This window comes from Amblyomma maculatum, chromosome 7, assembly GCF_055883805.1.
Source record: "Amblyomma maculatum isolate TAMU_Amacu chromosome 7, ASM5588380v1, whole genome shotgun sequence".
Classification (NCBI taxonomy): Eukaryota; Metazoa; Arthropoda; class Arachnida; order Ixodida; family Ixodidae; genus Amblyomma; species Amblyomma maculatum.
The window spans coordinates 79,639,073-79,649,570 of NC_139350.1; the positions used below are offsets into that span (position 1 = coordinate 79,639,073).

The following is a 10,498-nucleotide window of genomic DNA, read 5'->3' on the forward strand; positions in this document are numbered from 1 at the left end:
TATGAAAGGAGCGACTCGAGTTGGCAGCTCATGCCCGTGGCATAGGGGTAACGTGAATTCAAATCTCATGACAGGCTGACTTTTTTTATGACCGTAGCTACACCTCTTCAAGGCGTAGCTGCGGCCACCCAAGGTCTCGCTTTGGCTGTCGCAGCATTGCTTTCGTAATAAAAATGTACATTGTTGATGTAGGTTCGGACGCTGACATGGACCCTCCTCCAACAGATATCGCTGTTTTCTCGGCTAACGACGCCGATACCGCCAAGCATGGTTAGCGATAACGCGGCTAGTGGCGTAACCGCGGTTTGGTTAGGTGCGCGATATAGGCGGACCGGGGGTTCGAGTAAAACTTTACGCTATTTACGCTGCGCGTGTAACGACGGTATAACATAACCAAAAAATTTGAACACTTTTGAACACATTTTTTTTTTACATATTGAGATAACGATAACAATCAATATATTCGCCGGTCTTCCACCGATCGGCTTCAGTTTTCTATTCTATCAGTTTTGAAAAACGCACCTCGATAATTTTCTATGGCAGTCTGATTGCGAGCACAGGAAAAACGTCAGAAGCAAAGTATTGCATTGAGCTCATAAAACGCATCTCAAGATATAAAAAACATCTTAAAATATGTTATACGTCTTTCCTGAATATTAAAAACGCAACCCTTTGGATTTCAGGGCAGTCTTATTTACTCGCTGTGAGCGCGGGAAACGCTTTAAAGGCAAATTTATGCCAGGCATCGGAAATTTACACTAGTCCCATCAACGTTTGCATACTAGTATCTTTCCCCCATAAAAGTATTTTCCCCTGGTTGCCTCAGAGTTAAAACATGTCCCTGTATCCTGGACTTGAGAAAGTTAAAGCGTAGTACGCGGGTGATCTGTTTGCTTGTCAGTTGAAGCGTATCGTGTATCGAGCGCTGGTCACTGAAGCCAATGTAGCACCATTCGTCGGTTGGGTGAGCGAACAGTAATAGTAGGAATAGAGGAGCGGTAGGCGCCCCGACAGCCACTTCATATGACCTTCTGACAAGATCCACCACCCATGGAGATGCTGAACTGAACTCGCGTTAGCTGCTGCCTATAAAGGCGAGAGCTAAGCTTGCAACCTAGAAGCACAGTACATGCGGTTGCGGTGACCATGTCATGTGGTATGCCGCTGTCCGTGATGAGTCAACTGAGGATCCGCCGTGATCTCGTAAGCCAACCAAGGGTGCGCGTTTCTGAAAAACTGAAAACAGCGTCTCTATGCATGCTTTCCTGCACATGTGGCATCGCCATGCACCGACGGGTTAGACTTATATGGCACGGCATCTGCATGCGATTGTACATAGTTTGCGAACATGGATGAACTTCTCCATCGGGTTTTCTAACAGCAAACTTTCCCGATTATGTCCGGTTTGGTCTCCTCAATGAAAGCTCCAAGTGACCAAGCATGGGTACCTAAAAAGCAGACCGGCAGGTAAAATAAATGCGGGATTGTGGAAGTTATGCGACGAAACAAAATTCATTAAGACCTCGAGTTCATCGGTAGCCATCAAAAAAAAAAAAAAGAAAAAAAAGGAAGGCGCTTTTTTTTTTTGTTAAAAACCGTAGGTGTCGTCCACTATGGCATCTCTCATAAGCTGAATCACTTTGGAACGTTTATCACAAAGACGAAATCAAACAAAGTCAAAACCAACCAGATATTTTGAGCATTTTTCTTTAAATTCCACAAAGACATATTTTACTTTTCGAGATGAAGAAGAAAAAATAACTAGTTTTTTATTGCAATAGCGTGGCGGCACAAAAGGGATTATTTACTAGGACGATAGAGAGAAAATCTACTAAGGGCTGTCGATGAGGACCTGATATCAAGGCGTCCACATCCGGAGGTCGTCCTGGGGGTGAAGAAAGAAAACGGCTGTCTTTCGGGCCGGTGACATCACTTCGCGCGCTCATGTCCCGTGCTCACGCGCAAGCCGCGCGACGAAGAGGACACGAAGGGCCGAGGGGCGCCATGGACGCGATGATCAGGGTGCCGTCTCGGACCTCCAAGGGTATCTTGGTGGGGTTCATCTGCTGCGGACTCCTCGTTGTGTTTATGCTTTCCCTGGCGACACTGGCCCTGGTCCGACCCGACGCCCTGCCGTGGCACAATCGTCGCGGTCGCGGGCACTCGCTGCTCGGGAATCCGGAGGCGGACGTCGCGGCCCAGGTTCAGGACATCGTGGCACCCGAAGACGGCACGACCGGCGAAGCGGCTCCAATCAAGTGGCAGGCTCCTCCGCAGACAACAAGAGACCGTGGGTCGTTTGCGCTGCTGCCGGCAGAACTCTATAAGAACTCGAGTCACCAGTACTTCTGTTTCTACCAGGTAACGCTAAGCGAAACGTGACCTGCAGGCCAACGACTCGGTGAGAGGCGTATGCCGAGTGGAAAAAGAAAGAGGCACGAAAAATACGCAATCCGTATTAAACGTGCCATTAACTTGCCATGTTTTAGATGCGATAACAGCCAATGGCCGTCTAACGTAGTAGCCTGTTTGGCAACTTGGTGACTGCCTGAGAATAGCTTGCAATGCCGACGAGGAGTTTATGAAAGAAAGGAAGCGACACAAGCTTGCTCTTTGCGGCGTATTTTTGTTGTTAAGGATTGGATGTCCCAAGGGTAACGCATGATTTGTGGGGGCGCTGTAGTGGAGGGACCGTAATAAATTCCTCCATGAGGGGTTCAGAACGTGCACTGTCAACGCATAGCAAACTGTGTGTGCTTTTTTTTTCTTTTTTTTTTTTTTTTGCTTTTCGTCCCTACCGAAAAGAGAACGCCGTTGCCAGGATTGGATCCCGCGACCTTGGACTCAGCAGCTTCAAGCGGCAACCGCTAAGTCACCGCTGCGTGTATTGTGTCCTGTACGCGCTGCAAGCTATTTTTCACAGCATAAAAGGTGATGGAGCTTGGATTTCTGCTTCTCTCCTAGCCTTTAGGCATCTACTTTGTTCCTAGTCTTCCTATTTATACTCTTGGTTGCTACGCTTCTCGTTGGCTCGAGCGAGAAGCGACATATGCTGAAGACAGGCGAGTGTTGGTTTCCCGCGTGCAGGCCCGCCCCGATAGGCCCGAGTCTGCCGGCCTGCTGTTCGGACTCTCCATCTTCCCCTACCACCTGTGCACTCACGCGGTGTTTTGCTGCTCGCACGTCAACGGCTCAACGCTGCACATTGAAGCACCCGCAGAGGCGGACGGGTTCCCGCGCTACCTGCGCCGTCTGAACCCGTACCTGCGGCCGATGATGGGCTTCAGCGGCAAGATGCCCATCTCCATGATGACCGGCTCGGACTGGATATTCCTCGAGAGTGCGCTCGTCTGGCTCACGGTATACTCTTCCGTGTTTTAGTGGCAGCCACGTGGTTTGATTCAAAATGGTATCCCTTTCTTTGTGTACTGACCGAGGTTTTGTGCCACTAATGAGGAGCCGGGACCGACGGCAGAGCGCTAGCTTATCGCAGCGAGTGGCGAATGCTCTGCCGCTGATTTTCTAAAGCTAGCCTAGAAGAGAATTGTAGATTCTTTCCTTTTTTTTTTTTTTTTTTTGCAGTAGTGTTAATGCGCATCTATCGGCCCTGTAAAATGAGCGCTCATTGGGACAAGTGTCTGGCAGATAATAATTCGTACGATCAGCTATTACGGCCCATTTTGTAGTCTGTGGCGAACGTGGACCATTTATAGCATTCACTGCGAACTCAGGAAAACAAAGGTCGTGATGTGTCGGGTCAAAAAAAACAAATATGTGACGACCAATGAACAAGCCAGCATCTTAGACGGTGCATGCAAACTCCGTATCGAATGTTATGGAATGTCATAATGTACTGTGCCATTTTGTGCTTATCTGAGTTGGCAGAGGGTTAACGTAGAAAATTATGCTTGCTTCCAACTGCGTCTTCTATGTTTTGTAGGCAATAATATGCACCTGAAAACATCGAAGCGCGCTGATACCTTCGCTTGCATGTTTTTACAAATAATTTCTTCAAAGAGGACAGTAATGAAAGCGCCTAAGATCAATTAGCAACAATGTATTGAAAGATATATAAAACACCAGCGGGGTAGCTATCCTTGCAAACGACTTCTCATTCTCGTCCCCGTGTGGGCCGTATTAACACGAAGCAAGTGAAACAAACTCATCTCTAGTGGGAACGGTTCTTTTGAGGATTACAAAGAAGCAGTACACGTCCTGGTATAGTGGGTTGAAAAAAATAGTCTCCGAATGCCTAAGCTAACGCCCTGCCTGAAATGGCGATTACGTATTGCCATATATATAATTTTTTTCGCTCTTTATTCATTAATCGCAGTTGAAATAATCTGCGTATTAGGTCTGCAGTTGCGGTGGCTGCCGCATCGCTTGACGGCGTCATCCTAATATTTGCCGAAGTAAGAATTTTACTCGTCTTTGAAAGTTGCCTTTAAAACCGGGATAGGGCGATGTCTTTTCGGCGCAACGAGCCAGTACGCTATGCGTAATACTTGCGCTTATTAAGCTGCACCGCCTTTTGTCGGCCGTGTGTCAAACCGAAACGTTGCGACTCGCATGTGCTGTTGGCAGCCTCGCGGCTACGAAGGCGCCGTGCTCCTGTGGAGAGTCTCGTTGGAGACCCTGGCGGCCCGGCGCGGCTACACGGACCTCCTGGAGCGAATGGCCCGCCGCTTCGAGAAGGAGCACTTCATCCTGAGCGTACTGGTGGACACCGGGGACAGCCTCAAGTCGCGCCTCGACCTCGGCGAGCTGGACGCGTCACTACCGACCGGAGCCGAGGGGCCAACCTCAGCGTCCATTCTGCTGCACCCGATCGTAGGGGAGCCCCCTTTGGCGCGCGTCCGGGGTGTCGAGGACCAGCGGTCAGCGGTGCTCTATGAAAAGGGCAGGCTCCAGGACGCACTCAAGAAGTTGCAGTCAACGCTGAAGCAGGTGAGTACTTGAACTCATTGGTAACCACGGGCAACGATGTGACACATTATATAGCTCTGCTCTTAAAGCAAATGTTACGGTTATGCGGTTGGCTGCCGCAGTGTCATATCTTTACAAACACGTCCAAACACAGTCGGATCTTCGTCTGCTTTCGATGGAATCAAACCTGCATGGCAGTAGCAGAACGTTGTAGTTTTCATTCAGCATCACCACCTAAAATGATTCGTCCACAAAAGCATCTAAGTGACTGATTGATAAAGGCTAAAAATACCATTCAAGGCAGCAAAGTTGTATGAAAAGCTTCAACCAGCCAGCTTCAGCCAGTACCATAGGACAAAAGCCCCCTACGTTTGCTGTGTTCTAAGCGCTAGGTGTTTGCATTTGTAGGGATATCAGAGCTACGCCCACAAGAGGAACGGTATTACGAAGTGTTACACAACGCAAGCGAAAGACCTGCGCTGTGGCGCGGTACAGCCTCGTTCCTGCAGCGCAATCTACGTTTCTATCAAATTACATGAATACAGCAGACCACTCCCTCTAATGGAGCACAGCTTGAGTCGAATTTTTGGGAAGTCATACAGCATCGTTAGCGCCTCAGTTGTATAGCGCCCCAGAAGTTGCGCATACGTATACGCAGATTCAGAAGTTGTAGATGTTGTATACCCGCCTCGTCAGCGGATAGCCGGCACAATGTGTCTTTCCCATTTGCAATCGTGGCGCTGTTCAATTCTCCAAAAAATTCTGAAAGAAAAAATAAGCGCTGTAACGGCGTTCTTTGATTCCGCCGGCGCGTCGGAATTGGCGCTTCTTGCGCATCCTGTCCGTTCAACATCGCCGCTGAGTCTCGGAAGAGACCAAGCGCTCGGAGGAGGCAGCGCCGTGCTGCAGCCAACGGCTGTATGGGCGTCTGCGCCTCAAGACTTGCGCAAGGTAGTGCCTTGTCTGCCTCGCCCTCGCCAGCCACATGCTCTGTGGGCACTATTTGTTTGCCTGCAGGCTTCGGAGCTGTACTTGGGGGTTTGTCAAGGTGCTGTCATGAAAGAGTCTCACAGAATTGAGTAGGCGCTCGCACAGTCGGAGTGGAAGCTCTGAAGGAGCTCTGTCGCACGACACCGTAACTTGGCACAGACTACGTGCTTTGTTCTGGTTGCAATGACGTCATACTGAATTCATTAGGCGTTCCGCAATATGGTACCATTGAACATGTGCAAAAATAGTGACCACCCTAAGGACATGCCTCTGAGATCGCGCACGTGCCGAGCCCGCCATCGTCATTGGTCTGATGGGAACAGAGTCGGTCGTTGTCCGACGGAGCTCAAGCCTGCCGACCTCTGGCAGCGCACCTCGAGCCTGAGCGTTTTTTGGGCGGCAAATGCAGTATCATACGCCTTCATGAAGTCCTGAAAAGTTGAAAACTAACATCCAGCTGCTGCGCGAGCAGACCTAGTTCATCATATCGACCTGGGCTATCGATGCTATCCGCTGCCTGGGGCTCCCTTTCGTCAGCATGGTAGCGGAACCCTGCTGTAGGCCGCGTCTGTGGCGGGTGTGCGGAATTCTATCACTGCCACACCAAAACATTTACGAGGTCCAAGGACGCTAGAACAGAAAGGACGCTGCAGTCTGCGTTCTTCGACAGACTTCGACAGTCTGTGTTCTTCAGGCCTCCTGACCCCGCGCCGGCATTTCATATCTTCCTCGAGCTGCGGACCATGTTAATCGTTGTTACAATATAATTAGCCTATAGTGCGCTGAAAGATTCCAACTTGCAGGGCTAGCGCCGTACATGGAAGCAGTAGCATTTACAATTACTAATATGGGGATCTCGGTCAAGATTAAATAGTACACCGCCGATGCGTGGGTGAATTGTGGCAGACTGGACCTGTAAATTAAAACGTAATCAACAGACAGGTACCGCCCCATCGGGACCATCAGAGCTGGTTTAGATTTCAGGAATACACGTGCATGTTGCGCACTTCTGCCGCACAATTCTCTAATGAACGACACCACTGCCTACTCCAGACAGAGGAAGAACCCTTGTCGCATTCCCTGGGCTTGGCTGTTCGCGACCGCCGTTCTGAGGGCGTCAGCAATGAGGCCGCCAGCAAACTGTGCTACATTTTCTCGTTCGCGGGTGTCACGTACAAGTTCTGGGACAGCAATGTGACCGGCGTCCAAGAGTTGGTGTACGGACCTGGAGACGCTGGCCCCAGCACCAAGACGCCAGGCGAGCTGGCGTACTACGAGATATGCAACGAGGCAAGCGCTAACAATTACATATCCGTAGAAAGTGCGTAGACTATAGTTATATATATAGGTATGTAGTTATATAAAGACAGCTGGCGCGCTCAGGGCTTTAGAAGGCCCATGTGTCCAAGTGCTTGCAGCTCATGTGGCAGTAGCCTTCTAGCACGCGCCTAAACTAATTAACCCAATTCTGTCCTTCTGAAACCAAAATATTTATCTTGGCTGGTACCTAAAGATTATAATTTGTAGAAGTTTTGGGTAGTGTCAAAAGATTGTTAAGTTCCCAAATTTATTCAGTAGTTTGCGCCAGCCATTCGATACCTCATTAATCGCTTGGGCCTTTAATTGGAAGGACGTTGTCCTTCCAGAACCTGTGGAAGAGATGTGGAGCTTTTTAGCCTAATTGCGAGGCACACGCCTCTCAGTGCTGACATGTATTGCAGATGTAGATGTCACCATTATCAACCTTAATGACACAGCCAAAACACATGAGCCAGGCTTACCACGGTTTAGCTGAGGATCAACATTGCAATGAGTCCAGAGGCACGACCATTTGTAGTTTGAAAATGACTGCTGGGGAATTCCATGATCATTTATGGTCATGGTTATTCGTCTAATGACTTGCGATAGACGCCTCCGAGGCGACGAAATCATGATGGCTTTCCTCCGAAGTAGTGAATGATTCCATGATTGCTCACTTGTTATCTCGAAACGGTGCGAAATCGCAGATATGGGACTCCAGCCAGGTGTTCGAGTTCGGCGTTGTGTCCAAGCAGGGTGCCAACTGGGTGTCGCACCTGACAGAGTTCGTGGTGCCACCGCTGGCGCGCTTCCTGCGCTACAAGTTCAGGGCACGGTGCTTCGGAGTCTGGAACCTGTGGCACGATGACTTCGCAGGTGTGTGTGGGGGCGGTCAGTACCCGCTCATGAGGAACCTCTTCGGCGTGTTCTCGGAACATCGGTAGCACCGCGGCGGGCCTGCGGAAATAAAAACATCCCAAGAGCAGCGGAGAAAACGGTGGCTAAATGAAGCGTGTCTGTGTTTTCTTCTATATAGAGGTGAAGTGTGCTGACAAGAGGTCATAAATCACGTAACATGGAGGGTGAGCATAGAAGCTATCGCTTGCCACTTTCCACCATGCGTGTTAGCGGTCTTGTTTAACTATAGACACCACAATACTATGCACGCATGTGGCTGCACAATACAGTAGCCAGCATTCTTCTAAAACGCTAACACAGGGGAATTATTTATTTATTTATTTATTTATTTATTTATTTATTTATTTATTTATTTATTTATTTATTTATTTATTTATTTATACCATTGCCATTGAATAAGCATCAGTTTAGCTGTGTTCAATGCCTTTCTATATTGGGCACAGCATCGCAGCTTCCAGTTGCGCCTCACAGCTTTCTAAAGTACGCTTTTAGCTGTGCAGCAGTATCTGATTTAAATGATGAGGTTAAGTAGAACAATAAGAAACAGGTTGAAACATTCGCATTTCGCGTCTAAAAAGAACATGGCTACTCCACTGCGCCGCACTACCCATGCGGATGTCCGAGATTGCAGTTATTGTTCCTGCTTGTAAATTGCTTCTCCTTTCCTTTATGCGTCACTGCTTAACCGGAAATTGTGGCGCTCTACTCCTGAAAGAATAGAAACGGGACTTCAAAGCAAGCTTGCAGTCAAGAACGAAAAATACAGGGATTGTGTTGCAGTACGGTCATTCTACATTAGAGGCAGTCTGGGAGTAAATGAAGCGGGTAGAGGGGTAATTGCTAATTCCCATTTGGTTTCGGTGCCTGCATTTTGGCTGGCTCGAAAAATCAGCTCGTGAAGCAGGAAAATGCCTGTAAGCACTTCAGGAAAGCGCTTTATAAGGTATAAATTCCGACGTTGCTGTGAAATGTGACTATAATAGCTCACACTGCCACGGACCTGATTGTAGCTACTTCCGCGCTGAGTAATAACGAGGATGAAGCAGATGCAGCCACGCGAGGAGCTCTCGAGCTGGGATAAATTTCCGCGATGAAACTATTTCGTTTTCAAGTTCCCCTCTACTTCTGCGGTGGCTCTTCTGGTTCGTGACAGCTGGCGGTAGTCGCTGGGGTATTATTCGCCAAGAGTCCATACTTCTGCTAATAAAGGCAACAAGAGTTCGGTGGCGCTGGCAAATGCTCCGAGTTTGGCGAAACTCGCGATCTCTCCTAGCTTTGGCCATGCCTTCAGATGAATGACCTAATGATATGGCATAAAGTTCAAATTTCGGGACGCCTTCCAGTTTGATAGCTTTATTTGCACTGTAAAAAATTGTTGTTGAAAAACACAGAAATAGAAATTTTCTGGCAGCTGTCCTGCCGGAAATTTTCTATTCTGTTATGTTTTCTGTTTTTAATTTTTTTTTCTGTCATTTTAGTTTTTTCTGTTCACAATAATAGAAAAGTTTTGTAAATTAGCAGAAATGTTCTGTTATACGGCGTTTTTTATTTTTTAATTTTTCTGCCGCCGTGAAAAGTATGATCCAACTATATATATATATTACTCGTCTTTCATTTCACGTTTTCTGTCTGTAACAACAACAAAATTGCGTTAAGCGCCAATTTCTTTATTGAACACCATTTCTAAGGCAAAATGCTTGCCAACTTCATCTCACAAATATCTCGTGGCGCCGGAAATACACGATGGCATCCATAAAGTTGGCCGCGCAACAGTCGTTGTCTAGCCAATGAAAAGAGGCAAGTGAAAAATGCCTAACAGATACCACTGTAGCAGGGAGCCAACCAGCAACGGACCTCAATGCGGCGCCACTAGTTATATTCTTTCGAATTGAAGTTGTTACGCACCCGTTCGTCGTAAAGCGCCTTCGGGTCCTAATATTTCACTTTCCGTTCAGCATTTACCTACTATTGAAGTAAAAATGTGTTTGCGGTAGAAAATAGAACAGACGACAAAAATATATCGAATTGTTTGCATTCTAATTGCGGTCTCGGCTGGAAAACAGAAAATTGCTGTTTTTTTTTTCTTCTTTTTGTGAACGTATTTCGGTAAATAAAGTAGGACAGATATTCTCTCTACGGGGACAGAAATTTTCTTTAAAGATACCTGTAATTTCACACACATTTTTTACTGTGTACGTTCATGCTACCCACGAGCTTTCACGCGCTGAATGTAACTGTTCCGCAACCGACAAGGAACGCATGACAATATTATGGGCGACGTTTTTTCCCTACATGCGGTAGAGAGTTTCAGGTAATCACAGATCAACACGCTGTGTTGGTCTAATTCAAAAGCCCCGTATGGATA

At 47.8% G+C, this 10,498-nt stretch overlaps 1 protein-coding gene across 1 annotated transcript; it reads left to right on the top strand.

Annotated features, from left to right (window-relative positions):
• Positions 1-2,004: 2,004 nt before the first annotated feature.
• Positions 2,005-8,159, top strand: LOC146183719 (chitinase-3-like protein 1). The gene is made up of 5 exons (XM_084608413.1): positions 2,005-2,361; positions 3,088-3,360; positions 4,585-4,947; positions 6,976-7,206; positions 7,923-8,159. Exons 1-5 carry the CDS (start codon positions 2,005-2,007, stop codon positions 8,157-8,159), a joined length of 1,461 nt encoding a protein of 486 aa, XP_084464539.1.
• Positions 8,160-10,498: the final 2,339 nt, after the last annotated feature.

What these genes read in the sequence shown, in the direction of transcription:
- LOC146183719 (XM_084608413.1), top strand. Translation starts at nt 2,005, where the DNA reads ATGGACGCGATGATCAGGGTGCCGTCTCGGACCTCCAAGGGTATCTTG. An exon ending in TGCAGTCAACGCTGAAGCAG is followed by an intron (nt 4,948 to 6,975) that starts GTGAGTACTTGA and finishes CTCCAGACAGAG; the next exon opens with GAAGAACCCTTGTCGCATTC. An exon ending in ACTACGAGATATGCAACGAG is followed by an intron (nt 7,207 to 7,922) that starts GCAAGCGCTAAC and finishes GCGAAATCGCAG; the next exon opens with ATATGGGACTCCAGCCAGGT.